Source organism: Maylandia zebra, linkage group LG16, assembly GCF_041146795.1.
Source record: "Maylandia zebra isolate NMK-2024a linkage group LG16, Mzebra_GT3a, whole genome shotgun sequence".
NCBI classification, from domain to species: domain Eukaryota; kingdom Metazoa; phylum Chordata; class Actinopteri; order Cichliformes; family Cichlidae; genus Maylandia; species Maylandia zebra.
In genome coordinates this window covers 2,939,155-2,966,452 of record NC_135182.1, presented here as the reverse complement: position 1 = coordinate 2,966,452, position 27,298 = coordinate 2,939,155, and the positions used below count along the sequence as shown (strand labels likewise).

The following is a 27,298-nucleotide window of genomic DNA, read 5'->3' as shown; positions in this document are numbered from 1 at the left end:
ACTTGAGACTTTTGCACAATGTCATAGATCAGTGATCAACAAACAAAAACAAATTCCACTGGAAATGGTCAGGTACAAGGACGGTCAGGTACTGGACTGAAAACAAGTGAAAAAGCAATATCGTTGTTTTTTCAAAGTTGACCTTTACTCTAAAAGCTGCAAGGTCTGGTTGCTTGGAAACAAAAACTAAACAGAAAAGAGCAGTTTCAGAATTTTCCACAGGACTGTACATGCATAAATATCCGTCACACAGCGATACCGTCCGGTTTCTCTCCTAGCTGTTCCATACTTACCTATTAATTTCTTAATAATAAGAGGGTAAAAATGCACTCTTTGGAATTTCAATGTAGTGGTAATATCATAATAATGATCATTGCATTTACTGTGTTCATGGAAAAACAAGTGAAAAATCACCTTGACTGGTGAACTAATGCATCCACTCTATAACTGATCTTCATCACCATCGTTGAGCTCAGAAAGCCGTTCTTCCAATCCGATACCTTAGAGCGGGGCTGGCCCACCGAAGTATCCAAACTGGTCCACTGGATATCTTTGGAAAAACTGGGAATTTCAGACAAGAAGGGCATAAATATTAGACCTGTAAGTCTTCTTTCGGACAGAGTAAGTAACAGACAGATAATTCATTGACTTATGAATTATGACTGTTTTCCTCTCCTGAGTTAGTTTGCCAGAATCTCATCCAGGACGACTGCTGTGGTACCGGCCTGCTTCAAATCCACCTCCATCGTCCCGATACCCAAAAACTCCAACCCATCAAGCCTCAATGACTACCGCCCAGTAGCACTCACCCCCATCGTCACAAAGTGCTGAGAGCAGCTGGTCAACAACACCTACGCCAGAATGCTGTTTATAGACTTCAGCTCAGCGTTCAATACAATCCTCCCCTCACAACTCATCAGGAAACTGACAGGCCTGGGCATCAGTTCTCTCATCTGCAAATGGTTACTGGACTTCCTGACCAACCGGCCCCAACATGTCCGGCTGGATAACCGCTGCTCATCTACCATCACAATGAACAGTGTACCATAAGGCTGTGTGACGAGCCCTTTCCTCTACTCCCTCTTCACCCACGACTGCAGACCTGCTGATGGTTCCAACACCATCATTAAGTTTGCAGATGACACCACGGTGATTGGCCTCATCAATGACGAAGATGAGGCTTAGAAATGTGCTTAGAAATTTCCTCCTGCACCTCACCTCCATCATCAATAAAATCATCCATTTCTGAGTCATACTCATCTTCCTCATCCTCATATTTCCTCTTGTATGCAACACCGAGAAGACCAAGGAGCTCATCGTGGACTACAGGAGGAATGCTGACCCACATCCACCCATCCACATTAAGGGGACGGCTGTGGAGCGTGTGAGCAGCTTCAAGTTCCTGGGAGTCCACATCACATTTCTGTATAGTTTTCATATTTATATCCTTTTCATAGTCTGTACATAGCTTCTACACCACTACAGCCTGTACATACTTACAGTTATAGCATATTCATAACTTCCTACTGTGTACACTATTACATACCATAATAGACCCATTTCTGTAATGTATTTATATATCTATACTATTGCTAATATATATTTGTAATATATCTATATCATGGCTAAAGCACTTTTGGATAGATGCGAACTGCATTTCTTTGCCTTGTACTTGTGACACGTGCAATGACAATAAAAAATTCAAAAGCATCATAAAATTCCTCTCACACCACAATTTTGCTTTAGCAACTGATACCTAAGAGGTATCTAGTACAAATACGTCCAGTTTCCTGTGCACATCAAAGTGATGTGTAACTTTCTAATAAAAACACTTAAAACTAAGGTTTCACTGCTAAAAAGCAGCTTCAGCTCAAAGTGTGCAATATGCTGTTGAAACTTGTGCATTCTGCCTGCAGATTTGATTTTTTTAAAAGCTGCTTTCAGCTATTTGTTGTGGTTTGGCAGAGTTTTATATGAGACGCCCTTCCTACCACAACACCTGGGGCTGGAATCAAACCACTGACTCTTTGCCTGTTAGGCAAATGTGCAAACCACTACAATATGGAGTCACACGTGTGTTATTCCTGTGTTAATAACTAACCACTTTAGTAGCACTTAAAAAAATAATAATAAGGCCACTAAGTCACATCTCTGCTGCTGTAGCTGACGAGTGTTTCGTGCTGTGGAGAGGTTGAGTCCCACAGCAGACGAGTGAAAAAAGTGTCAGTTTTGCTTTTCTTGTGCGACTTGAGCCCACGTGTGAAACTGTTGGAATAAACTACTGTTGTGCTCACACATGAGATGTTGATGAAACGTTACAGAAGATCTTTTCATTTAACATCTTTTGTCACCCCTGACATGGCGCGAGCTGTGACTGTCTCCACACGATGATGAAGCAGTGTGTTTGAGTTTTCACTCACACACACTAAACACTGGGTTCATCTAGACACGCATGCTCCACCATGTTTCAGCTGAGGCGTCTTTCCAATCACTTCAGCTGAAACAGTTTAACTAAGCACACAGAGCAATGCTGTTAACAAGTCTCCTGTCTGCAATGACCTGAGTGGATTTTTTTACAATTTCTTGTAGCGCTTAGTTTATTGGCCTGTGGCTTTGAACTTTGCCCACAATGCTGGAGCTTTAAGGCAGTAACAGGACTCTGTTTGTACATCCTGCTTGTTCCCACTGTGCGGTAAGAGGAATCAGAAGTGGCTTGTTAACACATTAAGCTGTCAGTAAGTCTCTGTTGTCTTCAAACACTATGTTAGTCACCAACAGCTAAGCCAAAGGGAAGAGGACACACTTTATTTATCTGTTCTGCCCCTGCCTTTTGTTGCTTGGCCTCTGTGACTGGTTTACACAATCTCTGTGTGTTCGTGCCTGTATGACGCAAAGAGAGAGTGTGTATTTATCCTAAATATTCATGCACAGCTCTTCTCGCTGCATTTTGTATTCACAATGAAATATTCTCCCTGAGTGGACTGAAGTTGTTTACACTAAGCCCTCAGTCTGTGTGTGTGTGGGGGGGGGGGGGCTGGGGTGGGAGGGGGTAGTACGTAACACCGCTCCATGCCTACTCTCTCTTCAGATAAAGAGGAACTCTTTCAGAATGTACTGACGCGAGCAGCAGAGCAGTTTTCAAAGTAAGCAGATAGGTGAGTGCGCATGTTTCAGTCTAAATTTACTGTAAATGGTTTCTTTACACTCTGTTCTAACACCGTCTTTTATATTCCTTCTTTCAATTAGCTTGGCTTGGGGGTTTTGTAGAGCATTGTCCAGAAAACAGAAAACCTTGTATCTCCAAAACCTGAAACAGAATGATGAAAATGTCGGTTTTATAACTGCTGTGGCTTTTCTTTCATGTTCTTCACTTTGTATTAATTCAACGAGGCTATAACCCCACCTCGAGTTAACAGCAGCTGCAACTTGTTAATGTTACTGCTAGTTATCTGTTGTTGTCGTCGTATCTCTTCATCCGTATCTGCCTCTTTGAACTTTCACTTGTTCCACAGATGATTCTGCTGCTTTTGCTCTCATGTCATTTTCAAGCCAATGAAACCTTTACGCAGTGTTGTTAGTGCTGTAATTCTGCAGTAGAGCAGAGCTTTGGTGGTTTGTCAAAGTCTGAAGCTGAAATAAAGGATCTTCATGTCTGAAAATAAATTTGCTGTGAGCAGTGAATTTGCACCTGCTGTGTTTTAAGACGAGCAGAAGAATATTTAACATTATTTGACTTACTGTCACATTTTTAATACAATAACATGTTTATGTATCTATGTAGCATTCTGCATGTGCTTCCTTATGACAGATGAGGTATGAAGACGGGCACCTGAAAGAGTTAAAATACAGCGACAGGCCAAAAATGAATAAACAACGGATATGGATTAATGTGAACACGTTCACAAGAATATAAATACTCTTGCTCTTACTAAGACAAAAACTATGTGTAAACATAACTGTTCATTGATCATTAAGCTTCTCCATGAGCTCCCTCGCTCCTTTATGAACTGTCAAGCTGGAGCAGTCATGCCAAATCTTGAAGCACCTTAATCTTTGAAGATATACTTACTGTAGACATTAGAAGTAAATATATGGAGTAGAGCAGTGCAGGAATGTGCAGTTCGGTATCAGTATTTGGACCATGACACAATTATTTGTCCTCATGACACCACAGTGTAATTTCAGGTTGAAAGGGAGACTTTGTCTCAGTGAGGAGACTGTGTGGAGTGGAGAATAGGGGACACAAAAGCAAACAATACAAAGCATGGAAATAAGCTTAATATTAACTGAAAGCGAGCCGTTTTATTACAGGCTGGTTTTAACTGTACAAAACAAGAGCCGAAAGCAAAACTAAACACTACATTAAACTGGGTGAACTAAGGATAAACATAAGAAACCCTGAAAGTGAATATGAAAACATGAACCGTGAAGACTTGGCATAAGTACATGAAATCCTGGAAAACATGGCGTGAGCATAGCAGGATAGCAGACAATCAGTCAAGGAATAAATGCAGACTCAAGGACACACAGGATGTGATCAGGGCAAACACATGTGGAAACAGCTGGGTGGAATGAACATAATGATGCCACAGGGGAAGTAGAACTAAACACAATGAACATGGGACACCAGACCTCTTCAAAATAAAAGAGGAAAGATGAACACATGACACATGACAGTCTAAGACACACAGACTTAACATAACAAACTGACGAGGAATACGCACATTATAAATACACACAGAGGAAAAAGGGAACTGGAGATGAGACATAGACATAAGCACGCACAAACTGAACATGATGGGTGCGGAAACACACACATGATGGATGGAAAGGGACTTGAGGGAAAACATGTAAACAAGAGGAGAAGACGGGAGACAAGGACATAAACACAAGGGCCGAAGACACAAGAGGAATCTAATAGAAAATAAACTATAACTGGGCAAACTAGGCAAAATAGATGAGATAAAGATAACTGCATGAACTTAAACATAAATATCAAAATAGATTAAAAAGCAAAGCGCTGGGTCAAATGAGCCAGGATGGTGGCAGATTTTCACCTTTAATTAGTGACTTTTTTAGAAGCTGTTAATTGTTGATTTGATTTTGATTGTTTGGTTTAGAGTCCCAGATGGTGGCCTTTCCATTTTCATTAACAACTTCTCCATTTCCTATTTCCCACCTACTTCCATGTGTCTGCAGGGCATTCAAAATCAACAAGCTGAAGACTGAGGTCACCAACCGTCTCACAATGTTGGAAAAGAGAGTAGAGCGTAAGTTCGTTCCCACCACTCTACAGTCACATTTACTGTCTTCCGTCATCAGCTGTTAATCTTGGATATAAAAGACACATTTGAAAAAGGAATGCAGTGTTTGATTAGTCATCACTATCCTCGTGACTTATAGCCAACTCACCGAAAAGTCAATGATCATATATGTCACATAGAAAGTGACACATTATGTGTTTATAGCCCCATTTTGGATTTGGGAGACAAACCTCCAACAGGTTCTGCTGAAGGGTTCTTCCTGTTAAAAGGAAGTTGTTCCTTTTCACTGTGCTTGCTTAAAGGGGGTCATATGATTGTTTGGGCTTTCTCTCTATTATTGTTGGTTCTCTGTCTTATAATATAAAGTGTTTTGCAGCACTCTTGTCATTTGGTGCTATATAAATTCAATTGAATGGCCGAGGCACCCAGGATCTCTCTTCTGGACTATACCCCTCCCAGTCCACGAGACAGGCCAAACATCCAGTAACCTCATCACAGAGTAGGCAGGTAGTGGCCAGAGGTCACAGACGGCTGGAACAGACTGGTTTAACCCTCGATACATTGCAAGACTTACAAATGTTCATATTTCTGGGTAATTTGAGATGCATGTGATGGGATTTATGACTGACTGAAACCAGTGAAACTGGGAGACAGTTCCCTTGACTGAGTGCGGAGAGGAATGTGTTTAGCAAATAACGAGACTTTCTGACCTGGAAAACATGTTGGAACAGGAAGACAGTGATGATCGATTTGTTGTCTGTTCTGGGAGGAAGTCCTGACCAGTGTGGTTCCAGTTAATTTTCCACAGACGTCTTCAGCGACAGAGATGAAGTTAAACAAATGGGACACTGAGATCAGCTTCTTGGGATGGGAACAGAGGTAGGCTGGAGCCTATTGCAGCTACTATAGTACAAGAGGCAAGGTACACCCTGAACAGGTCACCAACCTCACACAGGGCTAACACATAGAGAGAGACACACTTTAGAATCACCAGTTAACCTAATCTCACTACCTGCATTTGGACTGTACCCAGAGAAAACAAAACGGGGAGAACATGCCAACGCCACAGAGAAAGGCCCCGGCCAGATGGTGGAGTTGAACTGAGGACCTTCTCGCCCTCTCGGCAGGTGTGGCAGGGCATCTAGCATATCACCTACTTCAGAGGGCAGACCCATGCAGAAGAACTGTCTCATGCCTTGACATCCTGGTCAGGAAACTGTCTGAACTGGGATTCCCCCCTCCCACTTGCTCTTGGTTCTTTAGCAACCTTCCAAACTCAGTCCACACCTTTCCTCTGCTGAGCACTGGCTCCCCACAAAGGTGTATGTTGAGCCTATGGCTCTACAGCCTCTACACCTCTGTCTGCAGACCTGCTTACACCAGCAAGACCATAGGGAAGTTTGCAGGTGATGATGATGACTCTGCCACAGAGACGATGTAATGAATCTGTCTGCATTATGTTGAGTAGACAGTGAACACCACAATGACACAGGAGATGATCCTGGACTTCAGAAGACACAGAGCAGACCACCTTTACCTCTACATAAATGATGACCCTGTGGAGAGACTTCAGGATTTCACATTCCTGGGCACCGTGATCTCTTCCAACCTCTCCTGGACTGTAAACACCTCCTCCATAATCAGGAAGGCACAGCAGTGTCTGCAATACTTCACAGTGCACAGAAGAAATAGCATTTGTAAGAAGACCGTCTAACGCTCCACTCATCCTGCATCTCACCTGTTCAAACTGCAGCCCTCTAGGAGATGCTGCACATTCATCCAAACCAGGACCAGCTTCTTTTGACAAGCCGTCGCGGTACTGAACACACACACACACATCACCCCAGCACAAGACGAGTGCAATACTTCAGAGCAAACCTTGGACATCTGTATAGTCTGGTAGCCCAACTCCTCCAGGATCACAGAGCAAAACAGTCACCATCTACCGGAACCAAATTCCTTGTATGTGTCTGCACATATACTTGGCCAATAAACACAACTCTGATTCTGACTCTGATTCTTTCTGATTACCAGAAGGTTTGCTGTGTCTTTCAAAGTATTTTTGTTTATGTCTGCCAGCACAGCCTCAAGCAGATATCAAAACATGCCATTATCAGAAAATTTGCTGCATCTTTCCCAGCACAGTCTCAACAGCATGGAGGGAATTCCAGGAGACAGGCAGTTACTCTAGCACAGGAATGTCAAAGTCACTTTACATCACGGGCCAAGAACATGCTTTAGGTCATGGAAGATGAAGGCCCTAACACCGCTGGCTGGCACTCACACTTGACAAACTAAATCCAGTAAAACACCTCTGAGATATTAAATCAAACCATAACTGAGCCTCCACCGTGACAAAAGGCTGTAGACACTTACTATTTTGTAAGTGTACATATTTTATATTCACTTCTTAATCCCTGTTTAAGGCTCCGTCGTTTTTTTTCTCGATGTTTCCACTCCTAAAGAATGACGTCTTCTCAGTCACTCATCCACTGAGACAGGTTCTGATAAATCTATTCATGGATCCACAGGGGCGTAATTTCCAGGGGAGTTAGGGGGGTTGTGACCCCCGCAATAATCAAACCCAACCAATATAGCCCCCCCAATAAAATTATGAATTATCTTGTATAAATAGGCTGTTGGTTTTCTTTACTCATTTCAGTTATTATCAGCAAAATAGTTGCATGTTTAATCATCTGGAAATTTACCCAGATTTATTTATTTATTTATTTAGACAGAGACCTTGACTCCCCCAGTGTTCAGCACACCGTCATGGTTCTGGGCCTTCGTCCCAGAATTTTCAATTTATGTTGTGGTCTCATGATTTGGTTTCTTTTAGGATTTGAGATGATTTATGATCTATTTCTATATCTTGTACTTTGGAGTTTTAGATTGTTCCCTAGTTTTGTTTTCTGTGCTCTTCTGAAGATGATCTTAGTTTCTGTTTTTGTGTAGTCCATCTTAGTCTTGTCTCTGTGATTGTATCCCTTTCTGTCCCCATTGTTGTGTCCCTATGTCCCTGTGCTTTGGTTAGCTAGCACCCTGTCTCTGTGCTCACTGTTTAGTTCTGTCAGGTTAGTATGTTTTAGTCCTGGTGCCAGGGATTATTACTTCCTGTTTTATTTTGATAGGTCCTCTTGTGAGCTATTGTCTCCTTGTCTCATTAGTTAGACTGAGTTCAGCTGTAGTTCCCAGTTGTCTTCACTCTGCCCTCCTCTTGTGTATTGATGACCTCCATTTGCCTCTGTTCTGTCACATCCTTCTTCTTGCTGTGTGCCTTGTGTGTTCCTCCAAGTTCCATGGTTTCCATTAAAGTGTGAAAGTTTTTGGTGTCTATGTTTTGACCTTCATTATTTTGTACTCTATTTTTAACCAGATATGGACTTCTATTTATTTAGAAGCCCACACCTGGTTTGTGGAGAGCAGATTGTTGTGTTTAATGATTATGATTTGAATCACCATTATGAGACTAAACACACAGAGAAATATCAGAACCTAATTGATATGGAGCTGGAAAAGTTGCTCATGAGGCTACACTTTTTACTGAGATTTACACCTCCATTGATGGAGTTGTCATGTCATTCTCTGTTACGAGATTATTAAAGTGTTTACTGTCCCTCTAATATGCTCAGAGAAAAAAAATAACACACAGAAGGCATCTGTAACTGAAAGAAAAAAAATAATTGGGCAAGAGAAACGAATCACAGTCCTACCCCTACATTTTGTAGGGGCAGAAAATGGTGACAGAGGCTAGCAGACAGCTGTGAGGAGGACTGGCCTGGAAAAAATGTTAAAAACAACATGGAAGAATGAAAGATGTGGAAGCTTACTCATTGTTCATGTGACACGCTTTGCATTTCCACCTCAGATACTGAACATGGCTTTAATACACTATTGTCCAAGCTCAAAAACAGGCTAGATTTCTCTTACTAACCAAGAAAAAACCCTGAAAACACATGAAGTAAATAAACTACAAGTAACATGACTATAGCATTTTCTATAAAGTAGTCTTTGAAATGTTGCAAAAATATGCTCGTTTCTCACAACTCTTTTGGCGAATGTTGATTAAATACTAATAAAATGTTGATGTTATTACTACACCTACAGTATGTCTATTTACTAAATAAATATTAAGCAGAAACGAGTTTAGCTTATTAATGCGACTCCACAGGACTTGCAGTTTCTCATCTCTCGTCTGTTTCTCAAGGGAATTTCTCCCAAGACAATTGAGCAAAGAAACAATTTGAAATTATTTATTTAGGCACTTTGTTACTGACAGCCTTTTGCAAAAACACATTATTAGCATTAGTTTAAGAGTGCATATTTATGCAACCAGGTTTTTATACGTTTTTCATTTTTATTTTCCCCCTAAAACAGGGGTGTCAAACTCAAATACACAGTGGGCCAAAATTCAAAACTGGAACAAAGTCGCGGGCTAACGTTAATATTTATTGAAATATATTTATTGAAATATATTTATTCCTCCAGATATAAGAATGAATCTTTTCTTATTGACTCAAACACGTTTTGCTGAAAAACTGAATATGGAACAAGCAAAGCTTAATACTAAACAATATATACATTAGCTGTATAATACCAGTAGGCCAGCTCTAATAGTAATTTGGTATGGCTTCGCGGGCCAAATGTAATTAGGCTGTGGGCCAAATTTGGCCCGCGGGCCAGAGTTTGACACCTATGCCCTAAAAGATTGTTTTGCAAAATGAACTGTTTTCTCAAATGTCATAGCAATTCTCTGGAATTCTGTGGCTAAAAACAGGTTTGACATGAACCTCTTTCTGTATGGAGATTTATCAGATCATGGTGTTGTGTCAAATTATGTAGTTAGATTTTCTGAAATTCAACTTTCTGCAATAGAGGTATAAAACTATAGAAAAGACTTCACCATTAGATTACTGTAATGCTCAGCCTCATTCATGCACATTAGCGTACAGGTAACCGAGCACCTTCAATGCATTTTGTCTGAAGTTGTGTTCCTCTACAGTTAATGATACTGTGATTAGATAAGTTGATGCCCCACTGTGTGTGTGGTCTGCTAACCCACCTTGGGAGGCAGTTAACTTTGTGAGATCATTAGAGTCTATTGAACATTGACCTGTTCAGAGTATAAAAGTGTGTGCTGTCATTTTATACTTACACAACATCCAATGTAAGGTCATGCACCAATGCCATTTCCTCTAGCAAGCTTCTACCATTTTATTAAGTGCAAGCGGGAACTTTGCACTTCTGAGGCTGCCGAATTGTTCACCGTGCTGCTAGACTTAGTTTGACCAGCTTGTCTGATGGCGTCTTGGCAGGCAATACAAAGTTATGCAATATGATCAATGAATGTTGTGATCGTCTTACTTTTCTTATTCTTTTATCTTTTATAATATAGGAGTTTATTGTTAAAGTAATTACCAGCAGGAACATTTATTCTGTCGTTGTTTAGCAATGATTGCAGTGATTCAAGCAAGGCTATAATTATAGGCTATAATCTCCCGATAACAAACGTGCATTTTGTGTTTATTTGTGCTATCTTTGATATTTACATTTGTTTGATAATCTAAACATTTAAGTGCAACAAACATACAAAATAGTAGTAAATCAGGAAATGTAGTTATCACACCTGTTTTATTAACTGTGTGTTAACACTTTATATTAAGGTACCACCATAAAGTTCCACATGACTTATTAGCATAGCATGCAAAAAACACCAAAGAAAAAACCCATAAAAGCATAACTAGAACAGGGTTCAAGATTGCGTGATCCAGTAAGCTTGTAAGCTTTTCAAAAAAAGTACATTTGAAACTTAAAAAGTAAAGTTTAAAAGTAAAGACTGTGTCTGTTTTCTGAATCCAAGATGATCAAAGTGGTAGAAACACATTTTTTCTGTTGTATTGCAAATAAAGCTAAAGTAGTTATTCAGAGCAGCTAATGAAGCTCACTAACTCTGTGATGCATGATTTCTGCACTGTGAGGGCATCTTAGTGATGTAATCACGTGTTCAGAACAAAGTGAAGGTTTTTGTCAGTTTTTGATGCAACAGCAGCAGAACAACTCAGCAGGGCATCAAGAGCACACCATGAATTATGGCTTTAAACACAGCTGTTCAAACCTCATTAAATCCTGACTGTGATGACCTCTCAACATCACACTTTGGCAAAACACAACTCAAGATTTCTCCATGAAAGATATGAGAGTGCATCCTCTGCAAGTGCTCTGTCTCTATTCAATTCAATTCAATTCAATTTTATTTATGTTGTGATTTAGCGCTATATAAGTCGCCTCAAGGCGCTTCATAGAAAAACCCAACAATCACATGACCCCCTATGAGCAAGCACTTTGGCGACAGTGGGAAGGAAAAACTCCCTTTTAACAGGAAGAAACCTCCGGCAGAACCAGGCTCAGGGAGGGGCGGGGCCATCTGCTGTGATTGGTTGGGGTGAGAGAAGGAAGACAGGATAAAGACATGCTGTGGAAGAGAGACAGAGGTTAATAACAGATATGATTCAATGCAGAGAGGTCTGTTAATACATAGTGAGTGAGAAAGGTGACTGGAAAGGAAAAACTCAATGCATCATGGGAATCCCCCGGCAGCCTACACCTATTGCAGCATAACTAAGGGAGGATTCAGGGTCACCTGGTCCAGCCCTAACTATATGCTTTAGCAAAAAGGAAAGTTTGAAGCCTAATCTTAAAAGTAGAGATAGTGTCTGTCTCCTGAATCCAAACTGGAAGCTGGTTCCACAGAAGAGGGGCCTGAAAACTGAAGGCTCTGCCTCCCATTCTACTTTTAAATACTCTAGGAACAACAAGTAGGCCTGCAGAGCGAGAGCGAAGTGCTCTAATAGGCTGATATGGTACTACAAGGTCATTGAGATAAGATGGGGCCTGATTATTTAAGACCTTGTATGTGAGGAGCAGGATTTTGAATTCTGGATTTAACAGGAAGCCAAAACAGGAGAAATCTGCTCTCTCTTTCTAGTCCCTGTCAGGACTCTTGCTGCAGCATTTTGGATTAGCTGAAGGCTTTTCAGGGAGTTTTTAGGACTTCCTGATAATAATGAATTACAGTAGTCCAGCCTGGAAGTAATAAATGCATGAACTAGTTTTTCAGCGTCACTCTGAGACAGGATATTTCTAATTTTAGAGATGTTGCGCAAATGGAAGAAAGCAGTCTTACATATTTGTTTAATATGTGCGTTGAAGGACATGTCCTGGTCAAAAATGACTCCAAGGTTCCTCACAGTGTTACTGGAGGCCAAGGTAATGCCATCCAGAGGAAGAATCTGGTTAGATACCATATTTCTAAGATTTTCAGGGCCGAGTACAATAACCTCAGTTTGTTATAAAGAGAGCGATACAGTTATTTCAGAAATGCTCTTCCTTTGCTCGTGCTCCCTCATATGAATAAAGGTCAGTGTAAACTATAGCATAGACTGAGCATGTTGCTGCAATCCTTCATAGCAAGAATGGTCACTGAAGTTAAGTGTTGTACACAATACCTTGCAAATGCTAACTTTACAGGTCTGGCATGGTTTTAACGAATAACTCTGTCTGCAGTGGAGGGGATGAAGGTGATGGAGATTGAGAAGTGTCGCAATGACATCAAGAAGCTCCGTGAGGAGATCGCATCCAGAAACAACAGGTAACAGCAACACAATGAATTCTCTGCTCCTTTGAGATGACACATTAGTATTAGTGTGCTAAGCCCAGTGATGGTGATAGTTAATGCACTATTGGAACAATTAAAAAAAATTAATCAGTCATTATAAAATCAGTCAACTACTATTTGTAATTTGTTTGGCTAATTTAACCTTAATAGTAGTACATGTAGCAGCAACAGTTCTTCTTTTAGCTGCTTTCTTCAGAGGTCAACACAGTGGATCATTTTCCTTCTCCCTACCCGATCCCTGGCATCCTCCATGGTCACACCAATCATCTGCATGTCCTCCTTCAGGACAAACCATCCAAACTTGCCTCTTTTGCTTAATATCCAATTTGCTCAACCTGAGCTTGTCATGGTCGGCTGTGTGGCAGGCAGGAGTGGTGGACCCAAAATGCAGGATTCTTAGGAAACGAGGTTTCAACTGAAAATGCAGCTTTATTGCTGGAACAAAACATCAAGATAAAAAAACTCACAAAAGCAAACAAAACTCTAAACTGAGATGCAGGAGGACTGGAAATCATGAACACAGAGCAAGTGAAGGTGAACAGACATTAACGACGCAACGCTGACACAAAGACACACTGGGCTTAAATACACTGAGGGAGTCATCAAGGAATTAGAGACAGAAGGGGGACAGAGCTGGGAGAAATAAGACCTAACGAGACAGGGAGAGCAAAGCCGGAACACTGACATCAGACAGGAACAAGAACCTTCAAAGTAAAACAGGAAACAAAACACACTTTACTAAGACACGGACTAGACGGAGAGAGACAGACTTGACACTGACCAAAGCCTACTAAATAATCATCATAATCAAAACAGTATCACTGATAAATCAAATCATAAATCATAATCTAGAAAAACACCAAAGCATGAAAAACAGAAAGCTGGGTCAACATGACCCAGAACCGTGACAGAGCTGTCCCTCTGACTTAATGTCATGGAGCAGCAACACTAACAGAAATAATTAGGAGTTCATGTAAATGATGAAGGTTATGCTAATAAAATGGTCTTTTGTATTATGATTAATATTACAGACATAAACTGTTGTGATGTTTTTTTTCCTTTTCAGTAATTTTTTGGATGACAACAAGAAGCGGAGTCCTTGCATTCCCTCTGACCCCAAAGTAAGGCTTTTACTCCATTTTATGTCCGTCACACCTCCACAGTGCTCAAATCACAAATCCACAAATGGAGATGAAATTTGTCAAGACAAAATTTAATGTGTCTAATTTTCAGAGATTGGCCACCTTTATTAACACTGATCAGGATAGAGTCGCTGTCTCTTAGTTTGAATGTGTAAAGAGTATAATGAGTGTGGATCGTATTTATGATCCATGCTTACTTACTATGCACCCCAAGCCAGATAGATGTAAACAGGGTTAACTGCAAATCAGCTGCCTGCAGTGCATGCTGTCACAGCAGACCTGTGGAGGCAGTGAACCCACATCACCCACAATATGTGTCTCTCCTCTCTTCTTCTCTTTGTGACTCCTGTGTGTCCTGTTGTCCTTTGTGTGTGTGTCAAGTGCCATCTGTCTAAGGAGACAATGGACGCTCTTACATTGCCTACGTTTGATGCTTGGCAGTGGGAGCCCAATGAGGTGAGATTAATACATTGATTATTTTATTTATCAATGACGGGTGATTAGCCAGTGAATGTGATTTTAACAGTTTTCTGACTGTTAACTAGTTAGCACTTGTTTTTGAGTCATGGCTTAAAGTAAGAAAGTAGACGGACATTATCACTTAAAGAGAAGTCCACAGAGTTATCACCACCTGACTAGAACTGTGCCTTACTTGGGATGAGCAGTTTAATAAATCTTTCTTGTTCCCATTTTGATTGTGATGTTCCCTATGTTTCCAACAATGTAACCTGCTTTACAGAAGTTTAGTCAGTTATGCTAGGACAGTAAACATCCCTGGATCAGGTCCAAAGCAGAAGATTTTATGGTAAAACTTGAGATCAAAATTCTTTCCTATGCCTGAAAACATAATAATAATAATAATAATAATAATAATAATAATAATAATAATAATAATAATAATAATATATCCAAAACATAAACAAATGCACTTCATTTAAAAAAAATAATAATAATAATATAAATGACTATATAATTATACATAATTATATATTTATACTTAGTTTTATGTTAAAATTGTTAAAGGACAGTAACATCTGTTGAATTTTAAGAATAAGCCAAAAATAACATCCTATACTCTGCACTAACAAACTCCTTTGCTGTCCAGATGCTGAGCTGTCTGGAACATATGTACCATGACCTGGGCTTGGTCAGAGACTTTAATATAAATCCCATCACACTGAAAAGATGGCTGGTGAGACCTTGACCCCGTACAGTTGGCTCTACCTTTTTTCTATAAAATAAACCTTACCTGAACAGAAAATAAAGAAATAATTTCCAAAAGCTAATATTTATGTTTAGGGAATTTCTGTGATGAAACTGCTGCTTTCTCTCTCACTGTAGCTGTGTATCCATGACAACTACAGGAATAACCCCTACCACAACTTCCGCCACTGTTTCTGTGTCACCCAGATGATGTACAGCATGATCTGCCTCTGCAGCCTTCAGGTAATGTGATTCTCAGAGACTTTACCACGAGTTTTCTTCCGCTGTACCCGTCATGGCCCTTGGGTCGTTGACCCAGGATTTAGAGTTTGGGGATATTTAGGGGTTCTCTGATTTTGTTTATATTTGTTTTATAGCTTTGTATTCTGAAATCTCGACATGTTGTCTTTTTGTTATGGTATTATGGTTATATTGCAGTTATCTAATTCAGTTAAGTTCAGTTGCATTTTATTTTTATAGCGCCAAATCACAGCAACAGTTGCCCCAACAATCATATGAGCCCCTATGAGTAAGTGCTTTGGTGACGGGGGAAGGAAAAACTTCCTTTTAACAGGAAGAAACCTCTGGCAGAACCAGGCTCAGGGAGGCTGTGGAAGCCTATATATATATATATATATATATATATATATATATATATATATATATATATATATATATATATATATATATATATATATATATATATATATATATATATATATATATATATATGTGTGTGTGTGTCAGCCCTCCCTTGCCCTTAAGAATTTTATTTTTGGATTATGTACACCTTTTTCCCCAGTAATAAAGCTTTTTGGTGTTTTACTTTTTTAAAAAAAATAAAACCAATGTTTATATTATGTTTTAGGAGAAGTTTACTCAGATGGAGATTCTGGCTCTCATGACAGCTGCTGTGTGTCATGACCTCGATCATCCTGGATTCAACAACATGTAAGAAAAGACACAGAAATGCAGCAATAGATGGTGCTTCTCTGTGTCATCTGTCTTCTTTTTTGCCCGTTCTATTCTTGATCACATGGAGCAAATACATGCAGACACTGGAGTCATGCCGGTTACACAAACAACAGATCAATTCAATAGGACAAACAGAGGTGCAGTATTAAACTGAGAGGATAAGTCAAAGGGATAGAAATATTAAAAAAAAAAAAAAACTACATCAAAATAGCACAAATAATTGTAGTAACAGGATAGAGGATGAAAAAAAGAATAACAGGTATGTGTACAAACAATTTGTAAAAGACAAGTCTACACACTGATAGAGAGCTGAGAAGGGAATGAGACATCCCATATGGAAAAGAAATAGTAAAAACATATATGATTAACTCATGAAAGTGGCCACTTTCTCATTACTTTCATATATTTTTTTGTAAGTATCCAAAACATACAAGTTTCATTATATAATTTTTCAAGGGATCTTATATGTGTTTTCACTCTTGTATGCTTTTCATACAAGTTTCATACAAGACAGATAAAAACTTTATAAGATTTATATATATCTTTTTCATATGGGATAGGCTGTGTCCCAATTCAGGGTCTGCACGCTTGAAGTACGCGCACTACGTGTACTACGTACGGTGCGTACTATAAGTACGCACCTTAGGGTCCTAAGGCTAGACCCCCTATGCTAAGCAAGCCTACCGCAGACATGAGCGAGACAGATAAATATGAAGGCATGCCGGCTCGGACGTCGCCCGGATCAACAAGGTCCGCATCAGGTGTTGAGGAACCAGGGCACCCTGGCGAAAAGTGGGCTACTGGAACAAGAAGGCATCGGTGGGCAAGAGACGAAAACAGGGCGTTGTTGGAATGCAACTACGCAAGTAACCCCGGCGGAAGGGGCTACATGAATAGGATGCGGGACCTATGGATTCTTTGATACCCAACATCCACAATGACGGCGAAACAACCAAGGGCTCAGAGAAGAGCTCGAGAGGATGTGGAGGGTGAAGGTGACGGTGGTCCCCGTGGTAATCGGAGCACTAGGTGCGGTGACTCCCAAGCTAGGCGAGTGGCTCCAGCAGATCCCAGGAACAACATCGGAGATCTCTGTCCAGAAGAGCGCAGTCCTGGGAACAGCTAAGATACTGCAGGACCCTCAAGCTCCCAGGCCTCTGGTAGAGGACCCGAGTTTGAAAGATAAAACCGCCCGCAGGGGCGAGCTGGGTGTTTTCTTTTTTTTTTTTTTTTATATAAATATGTGTGTGTGTGTGTGTGTACAGTTAATGCTGAAAGTACAAACATCACTAATGTCACATAACTTTGCCGACATGTGGCCAACAGCAATGTTTTAATGTTCTTCGTTATTAAACATTCGCACATAAATAAGTGACATCATATTCAGTACTTACTTTTGACAGTTCACTCTTCAGCCGCTCCCGTCTGCCGTATTTTGCGGCAAAATTATCCACACCCACCGCCGCGCTATGAATTGTGGGATATATGGGACCACGAAGCGTGCACCGGACCACGCTTGATATTTGGGGAAATCGACGGCGCATTTGGAGTATGCATTTGAAGTACACTTCGAATTGGGACAGCCGTCGTCGCGTGGCGGTGACGTAATCACACTTAAAATGCGTACTTCAAGCGTGCAGACCCTGAATTGGGACACAGCCATAGAACATGAGACAATTACCTTTCAAACTAAAACAGGAAGTTCTTTGTGTTTTCAATTTTCTATTAACTCAGTCTTCAGTCTCTCTCCTCCTGTCACGTTTGTCCCTGTGCCTCTCACTCCTCTTATTGATCCTCTTTGTCATAATTCCCTCCGCAGGTATCAGATCAACGCTAGAACGGAGATGGCCCTTCGCTACAATGATATTTCTCCTCTGGAGAACCACCACTGTGCTGTGGCCTTCCAGATTTTCTCCCAGCCTGATTGCAACATATTCTTCAACTTTGACCCTGAGGCCTTTAAACAGATACGACAGGTACTTATGTGCAGCTGCAGAAACAGAAGTATTGTTTGGGTTAATACATGCACTACAATGGCAAAAATAATTATATTATTATTTGATGAGACCCTGCACAAAATATTTAACAGGTGCTTCAGGACTCTTTCTGCTTGGGACAGTGATGTACAAGGCCTTCATCTTTGTTCGATCTGGGTTTTATCCCTGCTTCTCTGACCTCATGTCTCTTGAGTCTCTGAAAGTCAAGATAACCTGATATTCTTTCCACTCAACCTTTCAGTGAGAGGGGTAGTTGTAGTTCTCTAGATCTAGATTCCCAGCCACCTGCTAAGGTACTTGTTGATCTTTTACTTCATTCCTTTCAGTACAGTAAATGGGACAGCATGCACTGTCATGGGCTACATTAACCTGGGGAACAGGCCATGTTGGCCTTAAACTCCCATGTAATCCACATCTATCAGTGTTCTTCAGCCATCCTTCTACTTGCTTCTCAGTGCTATGGACATTGTGGCTGTCCCTAGTGGCTGGGGTGACTGTAGCTCAGGGGGTAGTGCAGGTTACTGTATGTGCTAATAAGAAGGGCGGTGGTTTAAATCCTGGCTGCTCCAGTCTGCATGCTAAATATTCTTGAGCAAAATAGTAACCCCAAGTTGTCCTCTGATGCATCTATGAATATGTGTGAATGTTAGATTGTGGTAATATGACATTTACAATTTGCATTTTGTTTTAATTCACATTTTACATCCAACTGTTTCAAAATTAGATTTAAATGACTAATTAAGACTATTTCACACCATGCTCTTTATCTTAAACTACATCTACAGAAAATAGCATAAGACACTGAGTTCTCCGTGTCTATACTGATGATTTATTTCCTTTGTCTTGTTTATCAGGAAACTATCACATTGATCCTGGCCACAGACATGGCACGCCACAGTGAGATCCTAAAAACCTTCAAGCAGAAAGTTGACAACTTTGACTACACAAATAAGGAGCATGTTGCCTGCGTAAGGACACATTTATAAATAAATCTTGGTGCTGTCACCTACAGTTAGGATCAGCTAATCTCAACCAACAAATACATGAATTATAACACATGAATTAAAGATTAATGTGGAAAACTCAGTAACTGGACAGTTAGTAAATAAAGTATCAGTCTTGCAAGGACAGACAGTAAAATGAAAATAATGTGATTGGTAACTCCTGCTTCACTCTGCTGAGCAAACTGGAAGAGAGAGAGAAGATTAGTTCGTTCCCCAGCCTGTCCAATGGAAAAGATTACTGAAAAATATGCAAATGTACTTAGCTACATCAGCATTCATGGTAGCCTTGATCCTCTGACCCTGTGTTGTTTGCAGCTGAAGATGGTACTTATCAAATGTTGTGACATCTCCAATGAAGTGCGGCCCATGGAGGTGGCTGAGCCTTGGGTCGATTGCCTGCTGGAGGAGTACTTCATGCAGGTAGGTATAGCAGTCAAGGAGCATTTGAATACAAGCAGGCAGCATTCCAAAGTCTGTTTCATTTGTACACAGAAAGTTCTGGTTAGCTGTGATGCTACACAAGGTTAATAAATAACAATGAGACACCTGCAGTCACTTGAAGTCTAGCCTCATTTACTTTAGTAGGAGGACAAAAAAAGTGAGCTGCTTATGGAAAATATGTGTTTGTGCTGCTCAGAGTGACAGGGAGAAGGCTGAGGGACTTCCTGTGGCTCCGTTCATGGACAGAGAAAAGGTCACCAAGTCAACAGCCCAGACTGGCTTCATCAAATTCGTCCTCCTCCCCATGTTTGAGACTGTGATGAAGGTGAGTGGACGGTGACAGTCAAGGACAGACAAAATAAGAGAGGTGTAAGATAAGAGTGGGTCCTTGCTCTCCTTTATAATTCTTCAAATTGGGTAAAGGGTTCAAACTGAAAGGAAACTAGCTGCTGCTTTAGGCTAACTGCTTTCCTATTACACCTGAAGCGAGACGGCTATCTACTTTGAATTCCTGAATTTTCAGTATTACCCTGCTAATTTTAAGAATGTAGCAAACAGAGATACAACAAATATATGTGAAGGTCTACCGTGTTTATTCCTCTGCATATTATTAGAGCTTTTTTATAATTTCATGTTTTGCATTACAATACCACAGAGACACAACAACTGACATATTTAAACTGTACAGTCTGAGGCAGAAATATTTCAGTAGCTAACACATTTATTCAAACTGCATGTCACTGCTGTTGTACATTAAAATCATTTGTGGAAATAGTGTCCTGGACTTTTACAAACAATTCTACAAGTTTAGCAGGTTCATTTGAGAGTGATGATGATAGACCTGAAAAGACTCAGCTTAATGATTCCTCTGCAGAAATGAAGCTCTTGTTCCTGCTGGAAAATGTTAACTGCTAAAAGGAAGATGTTTCAGATGAATCGAAGCAATATGTCCCAGGGGTGTTCTGTTGGATTTTGGTCAGGGGTCCAGTCAATGGTATCAAATCTTTGATCTTTACTGGCCTACCACCAAACCAGTCATGCAGACCGTGTCACCACTGTCACATATGCCCGGGTGAACCTGCCAGTGGCTGACCTGCCAATTCTGGTATTCTATGGCAAAGTGCTGCGCAGTGAGCGCGGAGCCCAGTAGAGGATATCGGACCTTACCTTATGAATTCTGTTTGTGATCGTTTGGTCAGAGACATTCACAGCACTGGCAACGCTAAGCCTGTTCTTCCTTCCACAAGCAAATCCTGTTTAGGCACTAGGGACCTTGTGTTGCCCTGCCCAGCTTTCAGAGAGTAACTACCTGTGCCCTCAATTATTATTATTATTACTGTATGTGAAATCCAACAGGAGTTGGACTACCTCCTGTCCAGCTTTGTGGAGTCTTTTATAAACTGTTTACGATCAGTCTGGAGAGGGTCCCAGTGCTGTGGAAGCTGTTATTGCTTGTTCCTGTACCAAAGATGCCACGCAGCAGGTTTACAGATCTGTGGCGTTAATTTAAGACATCATGCAGACCCTGGATAGGCTGATCCTCGATCAGCTCTGACCTATGGTCAGGCCACATCTGCTTACCAACCCCACCTCGGAGTTCAGAACTCCATTACTTGCTCAATCATGTCTATGCCACTTGGAACAGCAGGTGAGCACTGTGAAGGTCATTTTTTCTTTTGTACTTTTCCAGTGCATTCAACATCATCAGACCAGTCCTCCTGAGTGATAAACTAACAGCCATGCCTGTCTCATGCGCTGGATTATAGATTACCTGGCAGAAAGACCACACTATGTGTCTGACAAGTTGATCAACAACACCGGGGCACCACAAGGGGCCGTCCTCCCCCGTTACCCTATCCCCTGTTCACCCTCTACACCAGGGGTGTCGAACTCCAGGCCTCGAGGGCCGGTGTCCTGCAGGTTTTAGATCTCACCCTGGGTCAGCACACCTGAATCAAATGATTAGTTCATTATCAGGCCTCTGGAGAACTTCAAGACACTTGAGGAGGTAGTTTAGCCATTTAAATCAGCCGTGTTGGATCAAGGACACATCTAAAACCTGCAGGACACCGGCCCTCGAGGACTGGCGTTCAAGACCCCTGCTCTACACCTTGGACTTCAGCCACTGTACAGAGACCTGCCATCTACAAAGATTTTCTGATGTGGTGGATGGATGCATTAGTGGGTTTGGTGAGATGATGCACCAACCTGTGGTGGACTCCTTTGTCATGTGGAGTGAGTGGAATCACTTGCAGTAACAAAGAACAAGGAAATGACTGTGGACTTTAGGAGGATCAGGAAACCAGTGACCCATATTTCAGTTCAGCGGGTCAACACGGTGTGACAGACGTTCCTGCGGTGGAGTGGGTGCTGGGGGCTGCTGCTTTTGGGGGAGGCACAGATGGGGGCTCTGAGCCTAGCGCTAGTCAGGGGAGCTTTGCAGATACCTCCAGGGATGTCTTGGACTGGGCAGGCCTCTCACCAGAAGAACATTGCCAGTGGTTCAGGAGAAGCCAGATGGCAGTGGAAGATTGGCCTTTGGGATGGGGCTACACGACAGCGGAGGCCACACGACTCAGGGGCAAGGTGGCTACGACCTGAGCGACCAAGAGAGAAGCGCAGGTGTTAGGGCAGGTGGTCCTTGAGCAGTTCGTGGAAGGGCTCCCCTGGGAGACAGCACGGTGGCTTTGCTGCCACCAGCCGGAAGAGGAGGACCACCTGGCCATGCAGCCAGAGGAGGCAGAGGGTCACTGGAACTGGTCTCGTCCCACTGGCCGGCTGGCTCCCCAGCCCTGCCCTGGCAGAACCGCCACTGCAGCTACAGCCCACTAACCCCTTTCTCCCCGATCTGCCTCCCCAGGACCTGGCAGCGACAAACACCACGCAGGGCGGCACCGATGCCAAGGCAGGGGTGTTGGGGTTATGGGCGGCAGGGACACCTGTGGTGGGAGTGTGCCCACTGATAGACATGGAGCAGGTGTTCACCGTCGCAGGGGCTCCAACACCCTCCTCCGGTCCAGGAGGGCCACACAGTGTTCCGGTAAGGTGCCCAGGGGATATATGCCAAGCTTTGGTGGAAATGGGCTTCACAGGCATTGTTGGACGCAGAGTGGGTGGAGGTCAGGTGTGTGCATGGAGACATTCACAAATATCCCCTAGTGGCGCTGGCTGCAGATAAAGTTTCAGGGCAAAACACATAGAGTAAAGGCTTCAGTTCTGGGGACAGATTGGCCGGGGTTTAAGAATCTATTGGGTCAGTGTGTGGGGATGCATCTACAACCTGTCTCGCACACTAAAAGAACTGTACAAATTAACTGGCATTAAATCTGTTCGGACCAGTGTCTACCACCCTAGATCGACGGTTTAGTGGAGCGACTGAATAGGACTTTAAGGTCCATGATTCGTAAGTTCATTCACAAGAATGAACACAACTGGGATCACTGGATAGAGCCTCTGTTGTTTTCAGTGCGAGAGGTTCACCAGGCATCCATGGGATTTTCTCCCTTTGAGTTACTGTTCGGCAGGAAGCCAGCAGATCCAAGCCCAGCTAAGAATGAAATTCAATTTTGGACCTGAGAGCAAAGCTGCACACTTTGGGGAGGTTATCATGAGAAAAGGTGTGGATATGAACCGAGTCTCACAGGCGGTTTGATACATCAGCATTTATGGTAGCCTCGACCCTCTGACCCTGTGTTGTGTGCAGCTGAAGATGGTACTTATCAAATGTTGTGACATCTCCAATGAAGTGAGGGCCATGGAGGTGGCTGAGCCTTGGGTCGATTGCCTGCTGGCAATAATACAAAGAAAACTGAGAAAACCCTAACAATGATATGATCTCCTGTGAGCAAGTGAATTGGCAACATCATGGCAAGATTCGTCCAGATGCTTGGCTACAAGATGAACAGCCACAAGAAGCAGTATCCTCCATGGAGAAGGAGACTAGAGGCCACACAGAGGGAATGCTGGAGATGGAGATAGAGCAATATTGGAAGAGCACAAGGAAGGAGGCCAGACTTAAAGCCAATTGCACAAGTTGCCATCAAGTGTGGGATTTACCAAAAGAGATGCTTTTTCCCCACTTCTGTTCTGCATAAGTCTGAATCCACTCATTCAAATAGAATGGCTACAGATACCAACTACAGAATGGGATCTGTAGTTGGTATCTGGGATCCTCTTTATATATATAAAAGAGATGGCCGCAACCACCAAATACCTGCAGAGGGTCAGCCAAGTCCTGAAGAGCAGCTGAATGGGAAAAACAAGATCTGGGCAATCAACACCTATGCCCTGCCGGTGATTAGATACCCTGCTGGGATATATACCCTGCTGGGATATATACCCAGCTGGGATAATAAGCTGGCCAAAGAAGGAGATAGACGGCAATGTATGCTAAGCGAAAGGAAGGAGGCCAACCACCGATGAAACAACGAACATCCATAAGTACATCGGGAAGATGGAAACAACTGACATGTGCTTAGTGAATACCTCAAGCAGCAGAAACCCAAGAAAGAGGAGGAACAAGGAGAGGAACCATCATGGAAGGACAGTATGACCACTGACAGAAGCGACTGACATTGAGAGATCTTACCAAAGCTGGACTGAAAGACAGCACAGATAGCACGGGCACTAACCGCGGCAGCACAGGAACAAACTCTGAGCACAAGATTGTGTCTAAAATTTTGAAGTGACCTAACATGAAAAATGTGGACTAAATGAAGCGCTGTGAATACTTCCCAGGTGTTCTGTATGTGCTGTATGTTCTTCCTCAGATGTTACACTAAATTTCTTAGATAAAGTGAGTGTTTTCTGACCAAGCGTCTTGTTCAAACAACAAACAACATTTCCCTCAGATACGATAATGTCTTTTATTTAAACTGATGTTTGGTCTCTGAATTGTAAGTGGAGACCCAACTCCAATAACACTAATCAGAGAAGTGTTTTGATGCATGCTAAATCATCCCAAAACATTGATTCTGTTCATCTAGAATCAACGTTTTCAGTGGGAGAAACATTTCATCACTCATCCAAGTGACTTCTTAAGTCAAAGTTGGTTAAAGTTGGAAACTAGAACCACTGGTGAGGTCAGTTTCTTGATCATAAATATGCAAATTGTCATGACCACTGATCAGTGACCATTGATCAATAACAAACACATTTTCCCTAAACACGGTGTCTCTGTGGCTTTCAAACGCCAAATCACACTGCGCCAGAATCGAGGAATTGTTCACCAGTGGTGCTAGTTTCAGTCATCATGTAAATGTATCCTTTATACCCTTTATAGTCAGAGAAGTTAACACTTGCTCTCTGTGTAAGTGTGCAAGAATGGGAGAACAGGAAGTGGTGCAGAGGTCCAGTAGCAGATGGCCTTAAAGGGAGATTAGCCAAAATAGATTTTTTTTTGGTGATGGTGCAGAACTTTTTGATCACCTATAAGAATGAGTATATAAAGCAGTTTAAACTAGTTCCACCTCAAGCACCTGTTACCGTAAATGTGTGCTTTAGCAGTGACACATCAGCAATAATGATAAAATGGAGGATAATGCATAAACTGTCAAAGCAATAATTATAAATTCCAACCAGGAAGTTCCTGCTAAAATTCCAAAGTGTTACATTTTACAAGTGTAAACCTGTCTGTGCTAAGGATCTAAATGGACTGCTTATTGTTATACACTGTTACACTGTCTCTTGACTTCACACATTTTGACTCTTAGAGTTACATAAACACAAAATAATGAGGCGTTTGCAGCTTTAATACTGACTGCATGTGTGTGTGTGCATCTGTTAGCTGTTCCCACAGATTGAGGAGGTGATGGTAAAGCCACTCAGAGAGTCAAGAGACCGGTACGAAGAGCTCAAACAGACTGATGATGCCGTGAACGAGGTTGGATGATTTTTACAAGTGTGTGTGTTTTTAAATGCGGCTGCATTTAATTTATCCGATTGGTCCTGAGTGTACTTTGTAACTGAGAAAGTGTGTTTCCTTCAGGTGCAGAAAAAGAAAAGTGAGAATTTAACAATGGATGGTGAGAAGTGAAAAGTTCTGAAAAGGTAGGAACCAAACACAAGTGTTTGCTGCAATATTTCAGTCAGACTATGCATGAACCACTTTCTTTGTGATCCGTGTGTTTCAGGACCAGTGAGCACAGAGCACAAGTACAGTGGAATAATGAGATGTGTTGTTCCACTGGGAGCTGTAAGACCTTCCATCACCCTGTCCACTCCTCACATGGAGCAGCATGAAGGGTGTTGTCGTTTCCAGTGTGCCACAGGAAGATGATGGCCGATGTTTAAGAGCAGCTTCTTAAGCTGCTACAGGACTTGAGGACCAGAGGGACTCTGAATTGAGTGGTTTTAGCTGAATGCTAGCATTCGAATACCACAGACTACTTCAGTGAACAATATTTAGATATAATTTGTGTATTGTGTTTGTTTTTACATATTTTTATTGGCTTTTGTTATTTTATACAAAAATTAAAAGTATAATCTTAATAGCAAAGTTCTGTCTAGACTGTTTCTTTTATTTTCACACAAAATAGCCAATTATTCGTCATGGAAAGGCAGCAAAAGAGAAGAGGAAAAAAGGAGGGCAAAGATAGACAAGGACAAAATACAAGAGAGGGAGAAGCCAAAAGTTAACGAAATGCAGTGAAATGAAATGCTTCCTAATTCTTCTTGTGATTGCTCCCTCTCACTGGATCATCTGCATCCATCTTACCCTATCCTCCTCTGTCACACCCTCTGCATATCCTCCTTAACTTCATGGGTCATTGTGGCGCCAGTGTGTATGGCATGCCATCTGCTGCATCTTTTGCTCTCCACTTTGTTTTTGTTGTTGTGTGTCAAGCAAAATGTCAAGTGTCTACCGATGTATGATCACCAGACAGTTCTAAAGCTTTTTTCTACCAACCTCCGTGCTCACCTCACTGGAAGCGGCACAGACGTCAGGGTAAGTGAGGTGGGCGGTTAGCTAAAACGCCTGTTTGGCCTGCTGTCCCAAACTTTTCCTGGCCCAAAAGGAATCGGCTCCTCACCTCTTTGCTTTGTTGCGCTCGTTGGATCGGGGCCCTGTTTCAGGAAGCCGGTTTAGTGGAAAAACTGAGTAAGTATACCCTGAGTTAACGAAAACTCTGGGTTTTCGGTTTCACAAAGCGAGTTCAGCTGAAGCCTGAGTGAGTCACTATGACGACACACGCCGTGAAGCTAACCTGCCCCCTAGCAGGTTTACTACAACTAACCCTGACTGTCTCCGCCCCTTTGTCGGAAACCTGACAGTAGGAAGTGTCAGACATGGCGTGTCCCTTCCTTGAAGAGCCAGTAGATCGTGAAGCCCAAATTCTCCGCAGAGCTCTCCGCCGGGAGAGAGTGATTAGAGCGCGTTTGGACATTTTATCATTTCCTGATGATTTTCTGTGTGAACGTTACCGTTTCTCAGCACAATCTATAATTTATTTGGATAACATCCTCAGGCCATATATTACGCATGTGACACATCGTGGACATGCTCTCAGTTCATTGCATATTATTTGTATTGCACTTCGGTTTTTTGCAAACGGGAGCTTTCTGTATAATATTGGTGACGCTGAGCACGTTTCCAAGG

At 41.9% G+C, this 27,298-nt stretch overlaps 1 protein-coding gene across 2 annotated transcripts; it reads left to right on the top strand.

Annotated features, from left to right (window-relative positions):
* Nucleotides 1-3,053: 3,053 nt before the first annotated feature.
* pde9aa (phosphodiesterase 9aa) lies at nt 3,054-26,199 on the top strand. Of its 2 annotated transcripts, none has more exons than XM_014411654.4 (15): nt 3,054-3,143; nt 5,200-5,270; nt 12,828-12,912; nt 14,006-14,060; nt 14,463-14,537; nt 15,187-15,273; nt 15,423-15,527; nt 16,153-16,235; nt 18,079-18,235; nt 19,111-19,224; nt 19,576-19,680; nt 19,898-20,026; nt 25,487-25,582; nt 25,688-25,749; nt 25,833-26,199. In XM_014411654.4, the coding sequence occupies exons 1-14, from the start codon at nt 3,070-3,072 to the stop codon at nt 25,733-25,735; spliced, it is 1,284 nt and encodes a 427-aa protein (XP_014267140.4). In that variant the 5' UTR covers nt 3,054-3,069; the 3' UTR covers nt 25,736-25,749; nt 25,833-26,199. The 2 variants fall into 2 exon arrangements, with proteins under 2 accessions (XP_014267140.4, XP_023010039.3); XM_023154271.3 differs by having other exon boundaries at nt 3,061-3,155; nt 25,833-26,196.
* Nucleotides 26,200-27,298: the final 1,099 nt, after the last annotated feature.

Excerpts from the sequence above, each read along its gene's own strand:
- pde9aa (XM_014411654.4), top strand. The coding sequence starts at position 3,070 with ATGCCTACTCTCTCTTCAGATAAAGAGGAACTCTTTCAGAATGTACTG. Across the intron at positions 19,681-19,897 it reads TGGAGGAGTACTTCATGCAG|AGTGACAGGGAGAAGGCTGA; the intron begins GTAGGTATAGCA and ends TGTGCTGCTCAG. Across the intron at positions 20,027-25,486 it reads TGTTTGAGACTGTGATGAAG|CTGTTCCCACAGATTGAGGA; the intron begins GTGAGTGGACGG and ends TGCATCTGTTAG.